Genomic DNA, 25078 nt, shown 5'->3' with positions numbered 1-25078 from the left:
AACATCAACATCTCAGTATAATTGAAAATGGAAGAGCTGTAAATATTGTCAATTGGTTTATTAATGTCATCTGTACCAAGTACAGTACCTGTATAAAACTTTGTTTTGCACACCATCCATAACAGGCCATTTCACCCCAACAGTGCGTTAAGGAGTACAAGGGAAAACAATAACAAAATGTCGACTAAAGTGTTGCAGTTACAGAGAAAGTGCAGTGCTGGCAGTCAGTTATGTACAAGGGCCATAACAAGGTAGATTGTGAGGTTTAGAGTTTACCCTTTAGTACAAGAGAGTAGTTGAAGTGTCTGATTAACAGTTGGGTGGAAGCTCCTTGAGCCTGGTGGTACCTCCCTTCAGGGACAGAGAGGTGAAGAACAGTGGGGTAGAGGTTGTCCTATACAATTTTAAAAGAAACAGAGTTAAAAACTCTCTGCAAGTCGCTTGGCGTCTGTGCTGAAACTCAAACTGCATGTCAGTGAGATACTGGGACTTTTTTCCCGTCCTGATGAAGGGTCTCGGCCGGGAATGTTGACTGTACTCTTTTCCGTAGATGCTCCCTAGCCTGCTGAGCTGCCCCATTAACCCCACAAAGCCGACTAACCCTAACCTAATCAAGGGACAATTTACAATGACCAATTAATTTACCCGGTACGTCTTTGGACTGTGGGAGGAAACTGGGGCACCCGGGGGAAGCCCACACATTCCACGGGGTGGACGTACAGAGACTCCTTACGGAAAGGCACCGGGATTGAACTCCGAACTCCGACACCCCGAGCTGTCATAGCGTCACGCTAATCACTGTGCTTCCGTGGTGCCCAACGTAAATATAAAACGAATAACAGTGGTGGGACATTAATAATTGAAACACAAAAGGTTCTACCGATGCTGGAAATCCAGAGCCACACACGGAAAATGCCGTGGAGGAACTCAGCAGGTCGGGCAGCATCTATGGAGGGGAATAAACAGTCGAAGTTTCGGGCCGAGATCCTTCATCGGGACTCAGCCCAAGTGCCGACTGTTCAATTTCCTTCACAGATGCTGCCCGTCCTGCTGAGTTCCTCCAGCATTTTGTGTTGCGTCTCTGCACATTTGCTTGGCGGCTTCACACATTGCTACAGTTCAGATGATTCAGTTCGGTGCTCGCGATATACCTGGGTGGATCCCTGGCTCCTTCAGAGGTCACACCGGGGAGTTGCAGGTCAAATCTGTGCCCGGTCACATTGAGGAGTTGCAGGCCACTTTCAGTCATTGAAAGTGGACATGCAGGTACAGCAGGCGGCGAAAAAGGCGAATGGTATGCTGGCATTTATAGCGAGAGGATTCGAGTACAGGAGCAGGGAGGTACTACTGCAGTTGTACAAGGCCTTGGTGAGACCACACCTGGAGTATTGTGTGCAGTTTTGGTCCCCTAATCTGAGGAAAGACATCCTTGCCATAGAGGGAGTACAAAGAAGGTTCACCAGATTGATTCCTGGGATGGCAGGTCTTTCATATGAAGAAAGACTGGATGAACTGGGCTTGTACTCGTTGGAATTTAGAAGATTGAGGGGGGATCTGATTGAAACGTATAAGATCCTAAAGGGATTGGACAGGCTAGATGCAGGAAGATTGTTCCCGATGTTGGGGAAGTCCAGAACGAGGGGCCACAGTTTGAGGATAGAGGGGAAGCCTTTTAGGACCGAGATGAGGAAAAACTTCTTCACACAGAGAGTGGTATTCTGTGGAATTCTCTGCCACAGGAAACAGTTGAGACCAGTTCATTGGCTATATTTAAGAGGGTGTTAGATATGGCCCTTGTGGCTACGGGGGTCAGGGGGTATGGAGGGAAGGCTGGGGCGGGGTTCTGAGTTGGAGGATCAGCCACGATCATAATAAATGGCGGTGCAGGCTCGAAGGGCCGAATGGCCTACTCCTGCACCTATTTTCTATGTTTCTATGTTTCTATCTGTGCCCGGTCACACTGGGGAGTTGCAGGTCAAATCTGTGCCCGGTCACATTGAGGAGTTACAGGGCAAATCGGTGCCCCGAGAGGAGTTTGATGGAGTTGGTGGTCAAAGAAGAGATAGTTTTGAGTGCAGTCGGTGTTGGGCGGTGATGCGTCGATAGAAGGGGCAAAGGGTAACCAGGCACTGAGAGGAGGGAGAGGGGATGCGTCAGTGAGAGGCTGACACTGACCGGCTGCTCTCTCGGCAGGGTCGGACGGTGCCCAGGACACTATGTTACTGCATGGACCTTTCGCCAGGAAGCCCAAGCGGATCCGCACCGCCTTCTCGCCGTCGCAGCTGCTGCGCCTGGAGAGAGCCTTCGAGAAGAATCACTACGTGGTGGGCGCTGAGAGGAAGCAACTCGCCAGCAGCCTGAGTCTGTCAGAAACCCAGGTACCAGGGGTGTCCTGCTGGATCCGGCAAAACCTGTCCGCACCCGGGAAAACCTGTTAACACCCGGGAAAACTTGTCCACACCCGGGAAAACCTGTCCGCACCCGGGAAAACCTGTTACCACCTGGGAAAACTTATCCGCACCCGGAAAAACCTGTTAACACCTGGGAAAACCTGTTACCACTCGGGGTAACTTGTCCGCACCCGGGAAAACCAGTTCACATCCGGGAAAACTTGCCTGCACCCCGGAAAACCTGTCCGCACCCGGGAAAACCTGTCCGCACCCGGGAAAACCTGTTAACACTCGGGAAAACCTGTTAACTCCTGGGAAAACCCGTTCACACTCGGAAAAAACTGTTCACACTCGGGGAAATATGTTCACACCTGAGTAACCGGGCGGGCTGTCTGATCCAGGGAATCCCATCTACACATAGGAATCCTGCTCCCACCTTCGGAAAAAACGTCCCCACTCGGGAAAACCTGTCCACAGCCAGAAACCCGACCACGCCCGGAAAACCTGTTCACACCTGTGTAACCTGCTGGCATCCGGGAATCACATCCACACTTCAGAATCTCATGCATACCCAGGAATCTTGTCTATACCTGGGGAAACCTGTACACACCTGGGTAACCTGTCCACACCGGTGAAACCTGTCCCTATGGGGAGAAACCTGCTCACACCCAGAAACAGCTGTCCACACCTAGGAAGAATGGATGCATACGTTACATTGCTATGACAGGGACATGTGCACAATATTCAGTGAGGTGTGTGTATACGGATCAATGCCATTCCTCCCAGAGTGGCCTTCAGAAGGTGCTGTTGAACATCAGCTGTTCATTATGCACATGGTCTGGAGTCACATGTAGCCACACAAGGTAAGAATGAAAGATCTAATCACAAGCACAAGTGATTCTGCAGATGCTGGAAGTCCAGAGGAACAAACCCTAAAGTACTGGAGGAACTCAGCAGGTCAGGCAGCATCTATGGAGGGGAATGCAGAGTCGATGTTTCGGGCAGAGGCTCTTCATCAGGAGGGTAAAAGCCAAAATAAGAAGGTGGGAAGGAGTACAAGCTGGCAGGTGAGACCAGGTGAGTGGGAAGGAGGGTGGGTAGGGGAGAGGAGGGAGGACATTTGAAGCTGGGAGGTGATAGGATGGAAGAGGTAAAGGGCTGAAGAAGAAGGAGTCTGATAGAGGAGAGTGGACCATAGGAGAAAGGGAAGGAGGGGAACCAGAGGGAGGTGATGGGCAGGTGAGGAGAAGAGAAGGGATGAAAGAGGGAGAAGTGGAGGGGGGAGAAATTATCAGAAGTTAGAGAAGTCAATGTTCATGCCATCAGGTTGGAGGCTACCCAGACGGAATATGAGGTGTTGCTCCTCCAACCTGAGTGTGGCATCATTGTGGCAACTGAGGAGATCTTGGACTAACTTGTCAGAATAGGAATGAGAAATCGATTTGAAATGGGTGGCCACCAGGAAATCTCATCATTTGTGGCAGATGGAGCAAAGGTGTTTGACAAACTGATCCCCCAATTTATGTCAGGTCACGCCAATGTACAGGAGGCTTCACTGGGAGAACTGGACACAGCAGAAGGCTCTGAAAGACTCACAGGTGAAGCATTGCCTCTCCTGGAAGGATTGTTTGGGGCTCTGAATGATGGTGAAGGAGGAGGTGTAGGGGCAAGGATAGCACTTGCCCTACTTGCTGGCACAAGTGCCAGCAGGGAGATCAGTGGGATGGAACAAGTAGATAAGAGAGTCACAGAGGGAATGGTCCTCATGGAAAATGGTGAGGGAAACATGTGGGATACTTTTATTGAATATGGACGATTCTCTTTCCCAAAGAGCAAGGCAGATTTTGATTGCAACACACACAAAATGCTGGAGGAACTCAGCAGGCCAGGCAAAATTTATTGAGAATGAGTAAATAGTCAATGTTTCAGGCCAAGACCCTTCATCGGAACTGGAAAGGAAGGGGAGAACGGGAGGGGAGGAAGAATAGATAGCAATCCCTTTTTTGAATAATTCCATGGTGTGTTCGATTAGTTGAACTGAAGTAATGTTATTGTCATCTGATGCTTTTGCACAACTATGACATCCCTCCCATCTCTGGGGGTATGCTGATCTTCAGTGGTCAGGGCTTTATAGAAGTTGAGATCTTACAGTATATCACAGTTGTACAAGACATTGGTGAGGCCGGATTTGGAATAATATATGTGGTTTTAGTGCTCTGTTATAGAAAAGATGCCGTTAAGGTAGAAATAATGCAGGAAATTTACCAAGATGTTGTTGGGACTTGAGGAACTGAGCTATGAAGGAAGGTTGAGCACATTGTGACTTTATTCCTAGGAGTGTAGGAGAATGAGAGGTGATTTTATAGAGATGTAGAAAACTATGATGGGCATATATAGGGTGAACACACTTTTTCCCAGGGTTGGGGAAATCAAGAAACATAGAAACATAGAAAACCTACAGCACAATACAGGCCCTTCAGCCCACAGTGCTGTGCTGAACATGCACTTACTTTAGAAATTACCTAGGGTTACCCATAGCTCTCTATTTTTCTAAGCTCCATGTATCTATCCAGGAGTCTCTTAAAAAACCCTATAGTATCCACTTCCACCACCATTGTTGCAGCCCATTCCACGCACTCACCACTCACTGCACAAAAAACTTACCCGTGACATCTCCTCTGTACCTACTTCCAAGCACTTTAAAACTGTGCCCTCTCATGTCAGCCATTTCAGCCCTGGGAAAAAGCCTCTGATTATCCACACGATCAATGTCTCTCATCATCTTATACAGCTCTATCAGGTCACCTCTCATCTTCCGCCGCTCCAAGGAAAAAAGCCCAAAATTCACTCAACCTAGTTTCATAAGGCATGCTCCCCAATCCAGGCAACATCTCTGTAAATCTCCTCTGCACCCTTTTTATAGTTTCCACATCCTTCCTGTAGTGAGGTGACCAGAACTGAGCACAGTACTCCAAGTGGGGTCTGACCAGGGTCCTATATATTTGTAACATTACTTCTCACTCTTGAACTCAATCCCGTGGTTGATGAAGGCCAATGCATTGTATGCCTTCTTAACCACACAGTCAACCTGTACAGCAGCTTTGAGTGTCCTATGGACTCGGACCCCAAGATCCCTCTGATCCTCCACACTGCCAAAAGTCTTACCATTAATGCTATATTCTGCATTCATATTTGACCTACCAAAATGAACCACCTCACACTTATCTGGGTTGAACTCCATCTGCCACTTTTCAGCCCAGTTTTGCATCCTATCGATGTCCCGCTGTAACCTCTGACAACCCTCCACACTATGCACAACACCCCCAACCTTTGTGTCATCAGCAAATTTACTGACCCATCCCTCCACTTCCTCATCCAGGTAATTTATAAAAATCACAAAGAGTATGGGTCCCAGAACAGATCCCTGAGGCACACCACTGGTCACCGACCTCCATGCAGAATATGACCCGTCTGCAACCACTCTTTGTCTTCTGTTAGCAAGCCAGTTCTGGATCCACAAAGCAATGTCCTCTTGGATCCCATGCCTCCTTACTTTCTCAATCAGCCTTGCAAGGGGTGCCTTGTCAAATGCCTTGCTGAAATCTATATACACTACATCTACTGCTTTACCTTCATCAATGTGTTTAGTCACATCTTCAAAAAATTCAATCATGCTGGTAAGGCCTTTGACAAAGCTATGCTGACTATTGCTAATCATATTATGACTCTCCAAATGTTCATAAATCCCGCCTCTCAGGATCTTCTCCATCAACTTACCAACCACTGAAGTAAGACTCACTGGTCTATAATTTCCTGGGCTACCTCTACTCCCTTTCTTGAATAAGGGAACATCTGCAACCTCCAATCCTCCAGAACCTCTCCCGTCACCATTGATGATGCAAAGATCATTGCCTGAGGCTCAGCAATCTCCTCCCTCGCCTCCCACAGTAGCCTGGGGTGTATCTCATCCAGTCTCGGTGACTTAACCAACTTGATGCTTTCCAAAAGCTCCAGCACATCCTCTTTCTTAATGTCTATATGCTCAAGCCTTTCAGTCTGCTGTAAGTCATCCCCACAATCACCAAGTTCCTTTTCCATAGTGAATGTGAATGAAGGCAGAGATTTAAGGTGATAGGGGAAACATTTAATAGGAACCTAAGAGGAACTGTTCATTCCAATGGTGGTACTCACAGTGTATGGAATGAACTGCTCGAGGAAGTGGCTGAGGCAGCTACAATAACAACATTTAAAAGACTTTTGGATAGGTACATGGATAGGAAAGGGAAGGAAATGAGCCAAATACAGGCAAATGGGACTGCAGGTAAAGGGTCTGTTTCTGTGTTGTATGACTCTATAACTGCCTCATTCCATACCAAACTCCTGGGAAGGATGATATTCCTGCAAGTATTTATATCCGTGGGTATCTCTTCATGATATTAACATGATCTGATATTTGTGGCTGTTAAGATCATTCAGTTTACACCTGGGAAACCTATTTCAGTAGCTTATTGATGTGAATTCCCTGTGACCAGCAACAGATCACATCGACAGTACTGTGCAAAAGTCTTGCGCGCATATATATACACTTAGGGTGCTTAAAACTTTAGCATAGTACTGCAGCAATTTTATGATCTGCTGCCACAAAAACACAATACTTTTCATGACATACGTGAGTGATGATGAACCTGATCCTGATATGGGTCTCTATTGTGGACTGAGAGTGGGAAGGGAGCAGGGAGAGGGGAATCATGGCTGGGAAAAGGGGAAGGAATGGGAAACACTGGAGAGACATTCTGTAATGATCAGTTAAGCAATTGTTTGGAATCAATTGACGTTGCCTGCTGTCTCAGGGCTGGGAGTGTCTGCACCCGCACCACCCTACCCCTGGCACTCCTCCTCTGCCCCCTGTCCCACACCCCTCCCACGGCGCTCCATCCTCACCATTCCTAACATCCTTTGCTCCCGCCAGATTTACAAACTTGCTGTCCGCTCCACATTGCCAAACACAGTACTGTATAAAAACCTCGGGCACCCTGGCTATATATACATGCTGAGGACTTTTGCACAGTACTGTACCATAATCACCAATTAAAAAAAGGACAAAGCTTACACTTCATGGGCTGCTTTGAGCAACGTCAGGACCTCTCGAACTATTTATCTGCCTCTCTCAAGAGCTGTAGACAGAGCTGAGGGATCCACACTTGTTGTGGGTGTCCATCAGTCGTATGCTCTTTCAGTTTGCCTCTTTCCTGTATTTTGATGGTTTCTCGTGGGACTTCGGTCTTCAGGTGCAACTTTCCCCCTGAGATATCAGAGTCATAGAAAAATACAGCACAGAAACAGACCCTTTGCCCCATCTAATCTGTGTTGACCCATTTAAGCTGCCTACTCCCATTGACCTGCACTGAGACAATAGCCCTCCATTCCCTTATCATCCATGTACCTATCCAAACTTCTCTTAAACATTCAACTTGAGCTTGCATGCACCACTTGCACTGGCAGCTCGTTCCATACTCTCACAACCCTCTGAGTGAAGATGTTTCACATCATATTCCCCTTAAACCTTTCACTTTTTACCCTTAACCCATGACCTCTGGTTGTAGTTCCACCCAATCTCAGTGGGAAAAGCCTGCTTGCACTTACCCGATATATACCTTCCACCCAACAGGTCTCTGTATTTGAGATTTATTTGCTTCTGTATAAGACGCAGGAGCAGAATTAGGCCATTCAGCCCGTCGAGGCCATTCTGCCATTCCATCATGGCTGATTCGTTATCCATCTCAACCTCATTCTCCTGCCTTCTCCATGTACCTTACTAATCAAGAATCTATTAACCTCTGCTTTAAATATACCCAGTGACTTGGCCTCCACAGCCATCTGTGGCAATGAATTCTATGGGTTCACCACCCTCAATAAATTCCTCCTTCCATTTGTTCTACAGCGACAATCCTGGTACTCTGAGGCTGTGCCTTCTGGTCCTAGATTCCCCGACTATTGGAAACATTCTCTCCACATCCACTTCTAGATCTTGCAATATTTGTTAGGTTTCAGTGAGACTCCACCCTCATTCTTCTGAACTCCAGTGAGTACAGGCTTCATACATTAACCCCTTCATCTCTGGGATAATTCTCATGAACCTCCACTGTACCCTCTCCAATGCTAACACACCATGTCTGAGATAAGGGGCTCAACAATGCTCACAGTACTCCAAGGGCAGTCTGACCAATGCCTTATAAAGCATTTCAGAGGCACGTGAACGCTAGTGACGCAGATTACATGCCGGCAGAAATTTAATTTGGCACCATGGTTAGCAGAGACATTATGGATGAAAGGGACTGTTCCGTTGCTGTCTTGTTCTTTGTTCTGTGCTGAATGACATGTGTGAACACCTGGCACATTCATGTTGTACCCTGACATCAAATCTGTTGAGCAGCTCGATTCAGGCTGAAAATGTGCACTTGACGTTCATGATCAAAATGGGAACTAAAGAGAATCAGAATCAGGTTTATTATCTCCAGCAGATGTCATAAAATTTGTTTTGTGGCAGTAGTATAGGGACAAGACATGAACATTTTTACAAGTTATGATAATAAATAAATAAATCAAACAGAAGTAGAGAGTTCATGGCTCATGGACCATTCAGAAATCTGATGGCGGAGGGGAAGAAGCTGTCCCTAAAACATTGAGTGTGGGTCTCCTCCCTGAGGGTAACAAAGAGAACAGGGCTTGTCCTGGGAGCTGAGGGTCCTTAATGGTGGATGCTGCTTGCTTGAGGTTCTACCTCCTGAAGATGTGGTGGGGAAGTACGTGCCTGTGGTGGAGCTGGCCAAGTCTACAAAACTTTGCAGCTTTTTCCAATCATGTACGTTGGAGCCTCCATACTGGTCGGTGAAGCAACCAGTTAGAATGCTCTTCACTAGACATCTGCAGAAATTTACTAGAGTCTTCGCTGACACACCAAATCTCCTCAAATTGGCACCAGTGGCTCCAAGGAAAGCCCGTGCCATGTGCTGATTTTCCCAGCTACAGTGTACTCTGGAAATTCACAAAGCACACAGCAAAGAAAGGCCCATCGGCCCACAGAGTCTGTACTGACCATCAACTGCCCATCTACGTTAGTCCTACATCATCCCAGTCTTTATTCTGCTGACATTCCTTTGACTAGGTCTGCCACTCACCTCACACGAGGAAGAACGAACACTAGCAGACCACACATCTTTGGGATGCAGGAGTAAACTGGAACACCCAGGAGAGACCCACACAGTCACAGGGAGAATGTGCAAACTCCTTACTGACAGCATCCAAGGTCAGGGTTCAACCTGGGTCACTGTAGATGTGAGCCAGGACCTGTACTAGGTGTGTAATTGTTCTACACCTGGCCAAGTGGTTAAGGCGTCGGTCTAGTGATCTGAAGGTTGCTAGTTTGAGCCTCAGCTGAGGCAATGTGTTGTGTCCTTGAATAAGGCACTTAACCATACACTGCTCTGTGACAACACTGGTGCCAAGCTCTATGGGTCCTAGTGCCCTTCCCTTGGGCAACATCGGTGGTGTGGAGAGGGGAGACTTGCAGCATGGGCAATTGCCAGTTTTCCATACAACCTTGCCCAGGCCTGCGCTCTGGTAACCTTCCAAGGCGCAAATTCTTGGTCTCATGAGACTAAAGTATGCCTATAAGTTATACACCCCTCTTCTGAGAGGGGATGAAAGAAAGAAGATATAGGGATGAAGAACTAGAAGGTGGAATGTTTGATGTCTCTGGTCCTCTACTGATCTCAGTGGAGTTCAGACAGATAAGGGAGAATCTCATTGAAACCTGCTGAATAGTAAAAGGCCTAGACTGAGTGGATGTGGAGATCATAACAAGGTGAATTTTGAGGCCAAGGCTCCTCCTTATCGTACGAGAGGTCTGATAACAGTAGGATAGAAGCTATCCTTGAGCCCGGTGGTACGTGCTTTCAGGCTTTTGTATCTTCTGCCCGATGGGAGAGGGGAGAAGGGAGAATGTCTGGGGTGGGTATGATCTTTGATTATGTTGGCTGCTTTACTGAGACAGTGAGAAGTGTAGACAGAGGGGAGGCCGGTTTCTGTGAGGTGTTGAGCTGTGTTCACAACTCACTGCAGTTGCTTGCAGTCATGGGCAGAACAATTGTTATACCAAGGCATGATGCACCCAAATATGATGCTTTCTGTGGTGAATCAGTAAGGGGGACACGTTGAACTTCATTAGTTTGATATGTTGGATGATTGGGAAAGATCAGATGAGAGGAGGATTAATTGGAGAGCCCTTGAAGAGAAATGGCGTTGGAATAATGTGAGTAATGGCCTCTCTCTCTCTCTCTCTCTCTCTCTCTGTGTCCTGAAATTGTAAAGGTCTCTTGGCTAAACAGGAGGTTCTGTGTTAATCGCCTGGTTTTCCTGCCTGGCCCCACTCTGCACGCTGTGTTCTCTTGCATCTCATTAGCGACGGGGCCTCCTGGGGAGCGCGGAGGTCACACAGACTCACTCAGCGCCTGTCAGAGCACAGTGTGTTCCTGTCCAGGCTCCCCACAGCTCTCCATCTGATCCTTGCCGAGACACGGCAGGCTCCCACAACTGATGCCACACCCCAGGGGTACCAACACCAACAACAGTGCCGGAGAGTGCTCTTCACACAAACTGCAGTGGCTCAAGAGGGGTGACGGCATTGAGGGATGGACGATAAAAGCTGGCCTTGCCAGTGATATTGTATGTGGAGACCTTAACACCTCCATAAGACATAGGAGCAGAATTAGGCCACTTGGCCCATCGAGTCTGCTCCGCCATTTCATCATGGCTGATTTATTATCCCTTTAAACCCCATTCTCCTGCCTTCTCCCCATAACCTTTGATGCCCATAGTAACCATGAACCTATCAACTCCCGCTTTAAACATACTGAATGACTTGGACTCCACAACTGTCCATGGCAATGAATTTTACAGATTCACCACCCTCTGGCTAAAGAAATTTCTCCTTATCTCTGTTCTAAATGGATGTCCCTGTACTCTGAGGATGTGCCCTCTGATCCTAGACTCCCCCACCACAGGAAACATCCTCTCCACCTCCACTCTATCGAGGCCTTTCAATGAACACACACAAAATGCTGGTGGAACGCAGCAGGCCAGGCAGCATCTATAGGAAGTACAGTCAATGTTTCCGGTCGCGACCCTTGGTCAGCACTTTCAATATTTGATTGGGTTTCAATGAGCGCCCCCCTCCCCCAACCACCCATTCTTCTAAACTCCAGTGAGTACAGGCTCAGAACCATCAAGAGCTCCTCATATATTAACCCTTTCATTCCCGGGATCCTTCTTGTGAACTTCCGCTGGACCCTCTCCAATGCCAGCATAACCCTTTGTAGATAAGGGGCCAAAACTTGCTCACAATACTCTAAGTACAAAAGCACCAGCTTTGTCATTGACTTTGCAATGAATGAGGTAGAAATGTTGCAGATTAATTCAGCTCATTACCTTCAACTTTGTTTAAGGTTGTACAAGAGTTTATTCATGTGTTATCTTTAGAAGCTTTTGTCATAGATGTATAGTCGAGAGGTAGCTGGTCTGAGTGTTGATTTTAAGCAGGGTCAAAGTCACATTTCTTCCTCATTTTGATGTTTGGTCTGAACAGCCACACTGAACCTCTTGGACCGTGTTTGCAAGTTTTTATGCATTGAGTTGCTGTCACATGATTAGCTGATTAGATATTTGCATTAATGAGCAGGTTTGCAGGTTTTCCTAATGAAATAGCCACTGAACGAACGTTTGATGTTTTATATGTTCTATCCATATGTGTATTGACGCCTCCATACCCAACAGTGACGCAAAGTTCAGAGTTCAAAGTAAATTTATTATCCAATTACAGATGCTGTACATCACCATATACACCAAATTCATTTGCTTGTGGGCATACTCATAATACAATAAATCCATGATAGTAACGGTGAAAGATGGCACCAACGTAGGCATCCAACCAGCGTGCAAAAGTCAACAAACTGTGCAGGTACAAAAAGAAAAATAATAATAAAAAATAAGTAAGCAATAGCTACCAAGGACATGAGATGAAGGGTCCATTGGTTGTGGGAATGTTTCAGTGATGAAGCAAGCGAAGTTGAGTGCTTATCTCCTTTTGTTGAGGGGTAATAACTATTCCTGAACCTGATGGTGTGGGTACTGAGGCTCCTGCACCTTCGTCTGACAGCAGCAGTGAGAAGAGAGTACGGCCTGTGTGGGGTGGGTCCCTGATGATGGATGCTGCTTTCCTGCAACAACACTCTGTGCAGGTGTTCTCAATGGCATGGAAGGCTTTAGCCGTGATGGACTGTACCGTACCCATTACTTTGTGTAGGATATTCTGTTCAAGGGCATTGGTGTTTCCATACCAGACTGTGATGCAACCAGTTAATATACTCTCCACCGCACATCTATAGGAGTTTGTCAAAGTTTTAGGTGTCATGTCAAACCTCCACAAGCTCCTAAGGAAGTACAGGCGCTGCCATGCTTTCTTTGTAATTGCACTCACGTGCCGGGCCAGGGACAGGTCCTCTGAAATGATAACACCAAGTAATTTAAAGTCGCAGACCCTCTCCACCACTGATCCCCAGTGAGGACTGGCTCATGGACCTCCGATTTCCTCCTACTGGAGTCAATACTCAGCTCCTTGGTCTTGCTGTCATTGAGTAAGAGTTTGTTTCTTGTGGCACCTCTCAGCCAGATTTTCAATGTCTCTCCTATATGCTGATTCATCGTGACCTTTGATCCGACCTATGTCAGTGGTGTCATCAGCAAGCTTGGATATGGCATTGGAGATGTACTCAGCCCCATGGTCATAAGCACAAAGTGAGCAGAGCAGGGGGCTAAGCACACAGCCTTGTAGTGCACCTGTGCTGATGGAGACTGCGGAGGAGATGTTGTTGCCAATCCCAGCTGACTAGGATCCACAAGTGAGGAAATTGAGGAACCAACTGCACAAGATCTTGAAGCTTATTGATTAGTTTTGAGGGGATGATAGTATTGAATACTGAGCTGTAGTCAATAAAGAGCATCCTGATACATGCACCTTTGCTGTCCAGATCTTACAGGGTTGGGTGAAGAGCCACTGAGATGGCATCTGCTGTGGACCTGTTGTGCCGGTAGGCAAACTGGAGTGGACTCAAGTCACTTCTCAGGCAAAAGCTGATATGTTTCATCAACAATCTCTCAAAATACTTCATCGCAGTGGATGGAAGTGCAACTGGATGATAGTTATTGAGGCAGTTTACCACGTTCTTCTTAGGTACCGGTATGACTGATGCCTGCTTGAAGCAGATGGGTACATCAGGCTGTTGCAGTGACAGGTTAAAGATCTCTGTGAGTACTCCAGCCAGATCAGCACAGGTGTTTAGTACTTGGCTTGGTGCCCTGTCTGGCCTGGATGCTTTCCGTGGATTCACCCTCCTGAAAGATGCTCTCACGTCGGCCTTAGAGACTGAGATCATAGGGTCATCGGGGTAGTGGGAGTTTGTGATGGTTCCTCCATATTTTGATTGTCAAAGCCAAAGTGAAAGGCACTGAGCTCATCTGTAACCTGTCAGGGTTCTCTCACCCATACATCTGTAGACACTTACCAGAAGGAAGCTAATGTGCCCAATTTCAGACAGATTGCTCAGCAGCATGCTCTGAAGCTAAGGAAAAGGTTTGAGAAGGATTTATATTTTCAGATTGAGATAACACTTAATATCACTTCAAGGCTGTATGTTAGCTAATTGCTAATGAAGGATCAAATAACGGATTTGAGTCTTTGGAACAATCGTTTGGTGTTGTACCAAAGCTACTCAAAATCCCAATGGAACATAAATGCTGGCATGTCTTCTTTGTGATTGCATCCATTTGCTGGGCCTAGGATAGATCTTCAGTAAGGAACATGAAGCTTTCTACTGCTGGCCCCTTGATGAGACCTGCTGGTCAGCAAAATGTATCAGTTAGTGCAACTCTATTACAGCTCTGGGCTTTCTAGAGTTCAGAGTTCAATTCAGTGGCCTCTGTGAGGAGTTTGTACATTCTTCCCGTGAGTGCATGCGTTTCCTCCCAAAGACGCAAGATGTACGGGTCAGGAGGTTAATTGGTCATTGTAAATTGTCCCGTGATTAGGCTGGGGCTAACTGCTGGGAGGTGCAGCTCATTGGGTTAGAAGGACCTGATCCATGCGGTATCTTTAAATCAATAAATAATGGAATGGCACAATTGTAATGGGGGACTTCAATATGTAAGGGGTTGGGAAAATCAGGATGGTGTTGGATCACAAGATATGGAATTTGATGAATGTCTATGAGATTGCTTTTTAGAGCAGCTTGTGCTTAAGCCTACTCAGGGAAAGGCTATCTTAGGTTGGGTGTTGTGTAATAACCCAGATCTTCTTCAGGAGCTTAACATAAAGCAATCCTTCAGAGGCAGTGATCATAATATGATTGAATTCATAGTGCAATTCAAGCGGGAGAAGCATAACTCACATGTATCTGTATCGCAATGGAATAAAGAGAATTACAGAGGCATGAGAGAGGAGCTTGCCTAGGTGGGTTGGAAGAGGATACTGGCGGGGATGATGGCAGAGCAGAGGTGGCTGAAGTTTCTGGGAACAGATCACAAGGTGCAGGATAGATATGTCCCACAGAGGAAGGAGTTCTCAAATAGCAGGGTAGGCAACTGTGGCAGACAAAGGAAGTTAAGGACTGCATAATAGCCAAGGAAAAGGCATATAAGGTAGCAAAAGTGAGTGAAAAGTTGGATGACTGGGAAACTTCTAAAATCCAACAAAAGGCAACTAAAAAGCTATAAGAAGGGAAAAGATGAAATATGAGGGCAGACTGGCCAATAATATAAAATAGGATATCAAAAGTATTTTCAGTTATGTAAGGAGTAAAAGAGAGGCAAGAGTTGATATTGGACCACTGGAAAATGATGCTGGTGAGGTAGTAATGGGGGACAAAGAAATGTCAGATGAACCTAATGGGTACTTTGCATCTGTCTTCACTGTGGAAGACACTAGCAGTGTGCCAGAGGTCCTTGAGTGTCAGGGAGCAGGAGTTGCTATTACAAGGGAAAAAGTGCCAGGCAAACTCAAAGGTCTTAAGGTGGATGATTCACCTGGACCAGATGGACTACATCCCAGAGTCCTGAGAGAGGTTGCTGAAGAGATAATGGATATATTCGTCATTACAGTATCTGTCAAGAATCACTTGATACTGACATGGTCCTGGAGGATTGGAAGATTGAAAATGTCACTCCACTGTTTAAGAAGAGAGGAAGGCAAAAGAAAGGCCAGTTAGTCTAATCTCAGTGGTTGGGAAAGTGCTTTATTACTATTATTAAGGACGAGGTTTCGAGGTACTTAGAGACTAATGATAAAATAAGTCAAAGTCAGCACGGTTTCCGTAAAGGGAAATGTTGCCTGACAAATCTGTTAGAGTTCTTCAAGGAAGTAACAAGCAGGGTGGACAAAATGGATGTCATTTACCTGGATTTTCAGAAGGCATTTGATAAGGTGCCACACATGAGGCTGCTTAACAAGATAAAATCCTGTGGTGTTACAGGAAAGATACTGGCATAGATGGAGGAATGGCTGACAAGCAGGAGGCAGCGAGTAGGAATAAAGGAGGTCTTTTCTGGTTGGCTGCCAGTGACTAGTGGTGGGACCACTACTTTTCACATTGTTTGTCAGTGATTTAGATAATGGAATTGATGGCTTTGTGGCAAAGTTTGTGGATGATTCGTAAGGCCAGTGATGTTGTGGGGATGGAACTGGACTCTCTGATGGTGGTGTCTGAAAAGAGGATGCTGTCTAAGTTGCATGCCATCTTGGTTAATGTCTCCCATCCACTACATAATGTACTGGGTGGGCACAGGAGTACATTCAGCCAGAGACTCATTCCTCTGCGATGTAGCACAGAGAAATCATAGGAAGTCATTCCTGCCTGTGGCCATCAAACTTTACAACTCCTCCCTTGGAGGGTCAGACACCCTGAGCCAATAGGCTGGTCCTGGATTTATTTCATAATTTACTGGCATAATTTACATATTACTATTTAACTATTTATTACTATTTTCTATTACTATTCTATTACTATTTATTATTTCTATGACTAGTACTATTTACTATTTACTAATAGTAATATTACTATTACTATTTATTATTTATGGTGCAACTGTAACGAAAACCAATTTCCCCCGGGATCAATAAAGTATGACTATGACTATGCTACGAAGATAGGTGGAGGGGTGGGTAGTGCTGAGGAAGCAATGAGATTGTAGCACGACTGAGACAAATTGGAAGGATGGGCACAAAAGTGGCCAATGGAATGCAGTGTTAGGAAAAGTATGACAAATCATTTTGGTAAAAGTAAAAATAGTGTGGAATATTACCTAAATGGGGAGAGGGTTCAAACATCAGAGGTGCAGAGGGACTTGGGAGTCCTCATGCAAGACTCCCAGAAGGTTAATTTACAGGTTGAGTCAGTGGTAAAGAAGGAAAGTGTAATGTTGGCATTTATTTCAAGGTGAATAGAATATAAAAACAAGGAGATAATGCTGAGCCTTTATAAGATACTAGCCAGGTAACAGCGTACAGTGCAAAGACATAAAGTCACCATAGGTGACGAAAGTAAGTAAATACTGCACAAATGGACTAACGAGAATGTGTACACGGGTTCGGAAATCTGATGTTAGAAAGGAAGAAGCTGCTTCTGAATCCGGCTCTTAAATCTTCTCTCTGATGACAGTAATGAGGAGAGGGCTAAGAATCCGTTCAGTTGTCTTCTAACTGGGGCACAGAAGCTGTCCTCGAGTCTGGTGGTACATGCTCTCAGGCTCTTGTATCTTCTGCCCAATAGGAGAATGGAGAAGAGACAATGTCCAGGCAAAGTGGGGCCTTTAATGATACTGGCCGTTTTACCGAGGCAGCGAGAAGTGCAGATAGAGTCCATGGAGGGGAGGCCGGTGTCCCTGATGTGAAAAAACTCTCTGCAGTTTCTTGCCAAGCAGTTACCATACCAAGCTGTGGTGTATTTGAACCCAAAGAAGCCACGGAATGATGGGATTTTAGGGGACGTTGATGAACAGACTTCACCTAAGTGCTAAAAAGACAGAGTACATGGTGTTTAACTGCAATGAAGGTACTCTCAAGACCATAGAGAATGATACCATTAAGAAAGTCTTTGTCTACAAGTACCTTGAGTCAAGAATGAGGAGTTCGGAGAAGGACATAAAGATATGGAAGGCGCTGGCGTGGAGGGCTATGAACAACATGAAGGAAATCTGGGAGTCGAACCTGACCAGAGGGCTTAAAAAAAGGATTTTTATAGCAGTCATAGAGTCCATTCTCACGTACGGATGCGAGGCGTGGACACTCACCAAGACTATGCGAAAGTCTCTAGATGGTTGCTATACATGAATGCTCCGGATGGCTCTTGACGTGAGTTGGCAACAGCACATGACGAACGTCGAGCTCTATGATGACCTACCGATGCTCTCCACTAAAGTCGAGGAGAGAAGACTGCAACTAGTGGGACACTGTCTATGCCACCCCGAGCTACTTGCCAGCCTAGTCATCATATGGGAGCCCAAGCACGGGAGGATGAACCCTGGGTGCCCTCCTATGGTCAACACACTCCTGGAAGACAGCGGTGCGGCTAATGTAGATGAACTGAACACACTGATGAGGGAGAGGGAGAAGTGGAGAGTCTGTCATCGTGCCCGACGCCGGCCCCCTAGGCCTGAGTCGACGTAGTAGTAGTGATGAACAGGGGGATCTCAATGTATAGTGTGTGAAGAGATGTTTGAAGATGGTAACACAGGTGGCAGCAGAGTTAGGAAGGTGTGCAGTCTATGTTAGTAGTCTTCAGTAGTCTGGGCACCGAGTACAGAAGGAATGATTCAGGCTTTTGTTTGAAATGTCAGGAAATCCTTTTGTCCAGCAGTTGGTTACAGTTCCTCCAGGAGATTGTTCTCCTGATTCCCGCATCTGCAATCTCTTGTGTCTCCACAAAACACAGAACAAAGCACAGTACAGGCCCCTCAGCCTACGATGTTGTGTCAACCTCTTAACCTACTCTTAAGATCAATCTAAACCTCCTGTCCTACATAGCCCTCCATTTTCCTAACATGCGTATAGCTATCTAAGAGTGTTTCAAATGTCCCCAATATATCTGCTTCCACCACCACCCCTGGCAGGGTGTTGCATGTATTCACCACTCTGCGTAAAGAACTTACCTCAGCAGCAGTACTGTGAGCAGTTCTGGTGACCAAGCAGCAGGAAGGATATGATGGCCCTGGAGAGGTTATGGTGGAGAGTCACCTGGATATTGCTGGGGATGGTGCCAAGAATGGAGAGGCTGGCTCTGGTTCTTCTTGGACCAGAGGAGGTTAAGGGGGGGAAACGTAACTGAGGTGTTTCTGAGGGGAATAGATCAGGTTGATTGCAGGGAACTTCCCCATATCACAGATACATAAAGCTAGAAGAACTAGATTTCGGGTAAGGGAGAAGAGACTCAGAGGGGATTGGTGGGGAACCTTCTTCACCCAGAGAGTGGTCAGTGTCTGAAGCACACTGCCAGAGAGAAAAGACTGAAAGATAATGAGGAGAGTTTGACTGAGTGAAGGAGGATGAGAGGTGACTTGACAGAGGTGTACAAGATGTTGAGAGGCATAGATGGACTGGGCAGCCAGAGACATTTTTCCAAGGCAGAATCAGAATCAGGTTTATTATCACTGGTGTTCTGTATGTCATCCCTGCTGGCTAATATGAGGGGGCATAATTTCAAGGTGATTAGAAGGAAGTATAGGGAGGATGGCAGAGGTAAGTTCTTTTACACCCTCCTGGGGTGGAGGCAGAGGCAGATACATTAGGGATATTTATAAGTCGGCACAACATCCGAAGGGCCTGTACTGTGTGGAAATGTTTTACATTCTATAAAGATTAGCTTTATTTGTCACATGTATATTGAAATATCAAAACATACGGTGAAACGTGTTGTTTGCATCAAGGACCAACACAATCCAAGGATGTGCTAAGGCCAGCCCACAAGTGTTGCCATGCTTCCGTCACCAACACAGCATGCCCACAACTCACTGACCCATCCCTAACCCATACGTCTTTAATGTGGGAGGAAACGAGGGAATGTCCAAGACAAAAGCAGAAATTGAACCCAAGTTGCTGGCATTGTAAAGCAATACGCAAACCACTACTCTGCTGTGTTGGGTGCTGGAAGCAGTGTTTCTGACAATACTTAAGAGGTACCTAGATGAACACTCAAGTTGCTTCGGCAGAGAAATCTATGGACCGACTGCTGGGTGTTCGTCACCATGGATGCCTTGGGTTAAATGGTCTCTGTCCATGCCGTGCTATTCTGTGATCCTGTCATAATTCCCCAACTTTATACTTACTAAACACAAGAGATTCTGCAGATGAACGCAGCAGGCCAGGCAGCATCTCTAGGAAGAGGTACAGTCGATGTTTCGGGCCGAGACCCTTCAGTTAGTCCTGACGAAGGGTCTCGGCCTGAAACGTCGACTGTACCTCTTCCTAGAGATGCTGCCTGGCCTGCTGCGTTCACCAGCAACTTTGATGTGTGTTGCTTGAATTTCCAGCATCTGCAGAATTCCTCGTGTTTAAGATTCTGCAGATGCTGGAAATCCAGAGTAACACATTCGCACAAAATGCTGGCCAAACTCCGGAGTTTAGGAAGGAATAAACATTTTGAGCCGAGACCCTTCATCAGGACTGGAAAGGAAAGGGGTGGAATGCAGAATAAGAAGGTGAAGTCATTGGTGGGAAAGGTAAAGGGATGGAGAATAAGGAATCTGAGAGGAGTGCAGAGTGGACCAGGGGAGAAAGGGAAGGAGGAGAACCAGAGGGAGGTGATAGGTGAGAAGAGGTGAGAGGCCAGAGTGGGGAATGGAAGAGGGAAGGGGAGGGGGAAAATGATCAGAACTCAGAGAAATCAATGTTCATGCCATCAGGTCGGAGGCAATTCTGATGGTATATGAGTTGTTTTCATGTTATCAGGGTTATACTTAACTCTCCTTCTCAAGCCAAACTCAAGGTACAAGTGCTGAATGAGTTGGATCACAATAACTATGCCCTTGCGGGAGCTCAGCAGGCCAGGCAGCAACTATGGAAAAGAGTAAACAGTCAACGTTTTGGGTCGAGACCCTTCTTTAGGTTGCTTAGATTTACAGCATCGGCAGATTTTCTTGTCTCATAATTAAGAAAACTTTCCCGGGTAGTTGTGTAATCTGTTGTTTCTTTCAGAGCCTTAAAGTTCTTTGTTAAATATTAAACAGTAATCCAAATATCATTCCGAGCTATTCTTCCACTTTTTCTGACTTTGATGGGAAGCCGTCATGTCTTGGAGATGAAAAGAAAGATAAGATTAGAATGGACAGAAGGTTAATCTGGGTGTCACTATAAAACTGCACTTAAAGGGGAGCTGGAGGGAAACAATTAATGGAGGTGAGAACAGAATCAAGATCTTCAGCCATTAATGGTGAAGCTGCCAGGATCTAGAACCAGGGCTCAGCACCTGGGAAAGTATGAATGAGCAGGAGTCAACATGTTTTTGTAAAAAAGTAGGTCATGCCCGACTGATCTAGCTGAACTGCATGGGAAGATGATGTGAAAGCATAAAGAAAAATGCAGAACCATAGAACATAGAACATTACAGCACAGTACAGGCCATTCAGCCCACAATGTTGAGCCAAGACCCACACAACCTGGTTTAGAAACAGTCATTACCCCTCAAACATCAAGCTCTTGAACCAGAGGAGATAACTACACTCAGCCCAACACTGAACTGATTCCACAACCTATGGACTCGCTTTTACTGACTCCACAACTAATGTTCTTGATATTTATTGTTTCAGTCGGTTCAATAGGTACATTTAATGTCAGAGAAATGTATACAATATACCTCCTGAAATTCTTTTTCTTTGCAAACATCCACAAAACAGAGGAATGCCCCAAAGAATGAATGACAGTTAAATGTTAGAACACCAAAGCAGTCCCCAGTTCCCCCCTCCCACACACATAAGCAGCAGCAAAGCAACGACCCCCCCTCCCCCCCAGCAAAAAAGCATTGGCACCCCCCATAATATTCGTTTATTATTATTATTACATTTTTTCTCTTTTTTGTACTTGCACGGATTGTTGTCTTTTGCACATGGGTTGCTCGTCTGTCTTTGCCGTGAAGCGTTTTCATTGCTTCTATTGTGTTTCTTTGTATCTACTGTGAATGCCCACAAGAAAATGAATTCTATATGGTGACATATACAGTATGCATCCTTTTGTCTGACTTTAAGATCAATCTAGCAAAGGATGTAGAGACTGTGGAGAGGGTGCAGAAGAGGTTTACCAGGATGCTGCCTGGATTGGAGGGTATGAGCTATAGGAGAGGTTGGACAAATTTGGCTTGCTTTCTGTAGAGTGATGAAAGCATAAAGGTTTATAAGCTTATGAAAGGTGTTGATAGTATAGACATCCATCATCTTTTTTCCCAGGGTTGAGATGTCCAATACCAGAGGACATGCATTTAAGGTGAGAGGGGTAACTTCAAAGGAGATGTGTGGGGCAACTTTCTTACACCGGAACGTGCTGCCAGGAGTGGTAGTGAAAACGCATGATTGGAGCATTTAGGAAGTTCTTAGACAAGCATATAAATGTGCAGAAAATGGTGGGATATGGATATTGTATAGGCAGAAAGGATTAGTGTAGGATTTTAATTGCTAGTTTATTTGGTTTGGCACCGCATTGTGGGCCGAATGGCCTGTTCCTGGTGTATGTTCTATGCAACTCAGCAGAACAGGCAGCATTGTGGAGAGAGAAACAGAATTAAGTTTCAGTAACATTAGAAATTCTGCAGATGCTGGAAATCCTGAGTCACAGTCATAGAAAAGTACAGCACAGAAACAGGCCTTTTGGCCCATCTAGTCCATGCCCAAACATACCACAGCCCTCCATACCCCTATCATCCATGTACCTTTCCAAACTTCTCTTAACCGTTGAAATTGAGCTTGCATGCACCACTTGTGCAGTTAGCTCTTTTCACACTCTCTCCACCCTCTGAGTGAAAAGTTTCCCCTCATGTTCCCTTAAACTTTTCACCTCTCACTAGTAACCCATGACCTCTGGTTGTCCCACTGAAGCTCAGGAAGAAGCCTGCTTGCATTAACCTTATGTATACCCCTAACAAATCTCCTCTCAGTCTTCTACGTTGCAAGGATTAAATTGCTAACCTATTCAATCTGTCCTTATATCTCAGGTCCTCCAGACCTGGCAACATCCTTGTAAATTTTCTCTGTACTCTTTCAACCTTTCCTGTAGGTAGGTGACCGAAATTGCACACAATACTCCAAATTAGGCCTCACCAACATCTTATACAACTTCAGAATAACATCCCAACTCCTGTACTCAATAGATTGAATTATGAAGGCCAATGTACAAAAAGCTTTTTTTTTAACGATCCTGTCTACCTGTGATGCCACTTTCAATGAATTATGGACCAATATTCCCAGAGCCCTTTGTTCTACCACAGTCCTCAGTGCCTTATTGTTTATTACGTAAGACCTACTCTGGTTGGTCCTACCAAAGTGCAACACCTCACACTTGTCAGCATTAAGCTCCATCTGCCATTATCCAGCCCATTTTTCCAGCTGGTCCAGGTTCCATTGCAAGCCATGATATCCTTCCTCACTGTCCACTACACCCCCAATTTTGGTGTCATCCGCAAATTTGCTGATCCAGTTAACCACCTTCTCATCCAGATCATTGATTTGGATGACAAACAACAAAGGACCCAGCACTGACCCCTGTGGCATTCCACTAGTCACAGGGCTCCAGTCAGAGAGGCAACCATCTACTACCACTGTCTGGCTTCATCCACTAAGCTAATGTCGAATCTAATTTACTACCTCATATTGAATGCCAAGTGACTGAACCTTTTTGACCAGACTCCCCTGTGGGTGAAAGACTTTACTAAAGCCCATGTAGTCCTTGTCAAAGACCTTGGTAAATTCCATGTAGACAACATCCACTCACAACATGCTGGAGGAACTCAGCAGGTTGGGCAGCATCCGTGGAAACAATCAGTCAACGTTTTGGGCCGGGACCCTTCATCAGAACTGAAGACAGAAGGGGCAGAGGCCCTATAAAGAAGGTGGGGGAGGGTGGGAAGGAGAAGGCTGGAAGGTTCCAGGTGAAAAATCAGTAAGGGGAAAGATAAAAAGGTGGGGGAGGGGAAGCAGGGAGGGGATAGGCAGGAAAGGTGAACTTTCACTGCCTTGCCTTCATGCACTTTCCTGGTAGGGGAACGTCGAGGGGGAGGGGGGAGGGAACTTCCTCAAAAATCGCTCTAAAATTGGTTACGCATGACATACCACACTAAAAGCCATGCTGACTATCCTTAATCAGTCCATGTCTATTCAAATACTAATATATCCAGTCCTTTAGAATACCTTCCAATAACTTTCCCACACAAAAAATGTTAGCTGAACTCATCAGGCCAGGCAGCATCCATGGAAATGAATAAGCAGTCGATGTTTCAGTCCAAGACTCTTCCTCGGGATTGGCAAGAAAAGGGAAGATGTCAGATTATGAAGGTGGGGCGTGGGGAAAGAGGATAAACTAGAAGGTGATATGTAATGCCAGGTGGGTGGATGGGGGAGGGAGGATGAAGTGAGAAGCTGGGAGGTGATGGGTGGGAAAGGTAAAGGGTTGGAGAAGAAGGAACTTGATAGGAGAGGAGAGTGGACCATGGGAGAAAGGGAAGGAGGAGGGGCACCAGAGGAAGGTGATGGACAGGTGAGGAGAAGAGGTAAGAGGCCAGAGTGAGGAACTGATCTTTTGTTAGAAAGCAGGCATGAGTTATGTTGCAGAGAAGTCGTGGAGAGGGCAGGGAGAATGTACGTGTTAGGGTGCAGACCAAGAGAAAATGGACGACGTCAACAGGTGTCAACTGCAAGAGGGCCGAAGGAGGTTTGCTGTTTGTCTGCTACTCTGTGTAAACAGAGAAAACAGAAAATATGAAGCTTCTTGGTGAGTGAAATGGTGGGAATTTATTGGACTTCTAAAAGACATTTGACAAATCTCCCAATCACCCGTGAGAGAGGAGATGTTGTGGTGTCTGGCATCTTTTAAAGATGTCGGCTGTGAATAAACTGTGTTCCGTGCCACAGAGGAAGGAGGACCTGACATCAGGACTGGAAGGGAAGGGGGCAGAAACCCGAATAAGAAGGTAGGGGAAGAGAAGGGGTACAAGCTGGCAGGTGATGGGTGAGACCAGGTGAGGGGGAAGGGGGATGACGTTAGAAGCTGGGATGTGATAGGTGGAAGAGGTAAGGGGATGAAGACAAAGAAATCTGATAGGAGAGGAGAGTGGACCATGGGAGAAAGGGACTGAGGAGGAGTGCCAGGGGAAGGAGATGGGCAGGTCATGAGGGTGGGGGTGGGGAAGAGAAGGGCGAGGAGGCCACCAGACTGGGGAATAGAAAAAGAGAGGGTGGGGTCTGAGAAACAGATTTTATTCTCTCAATATTCCCATGAACTCTCCCCAGATTCTACACATGGGGGGCAATTCACAGAAGACAATTCCCCCACCAGCCCCACACATGGGAGGAAATTGCAACGCCCTGGGAAACACACACGCGGTCAC

General features: G+C 46.1%; 1 protein-coding gene across 1 annotated transcript in view; it reads left to right on the top strand.

The window, feature by feature from the left end:
• The window catches only part of emx1 (empty spiracles homeobox 1), a 40032-nt gene that overhangs the window by 12184 nt on the left and 2770 nt on the right, over positions 1-25078 (top strand). The window contains exon 2 of the mRNA XM_063047177.1: positions 2194-2378. Within this exon, the coding sequence (XP_062903247.1) occupies positions 2194-2378 (185 nt within the window). The remainder of the gene's footprint in view (positions 1-2193; positions 2379-25078) is intronic.

Source organism: Mobula hypostoma, chromosome 4, assembly GCF_963921235.1.
Source record: "Mobula hypostoma chromosome 4, sMobHyp1.1, whole genome shotgun sequence".
NCBI lineage: Eukaryota > Metazoa > Chordata > Chondrichthyes > Myliobatiformes > Myliobatidae > Mobula > Mobula hypostoma.
Note: the sequence above shows the minus strand (reverse complement) of the source record. Positions and strands in the feature narration are given on the sequence as shown.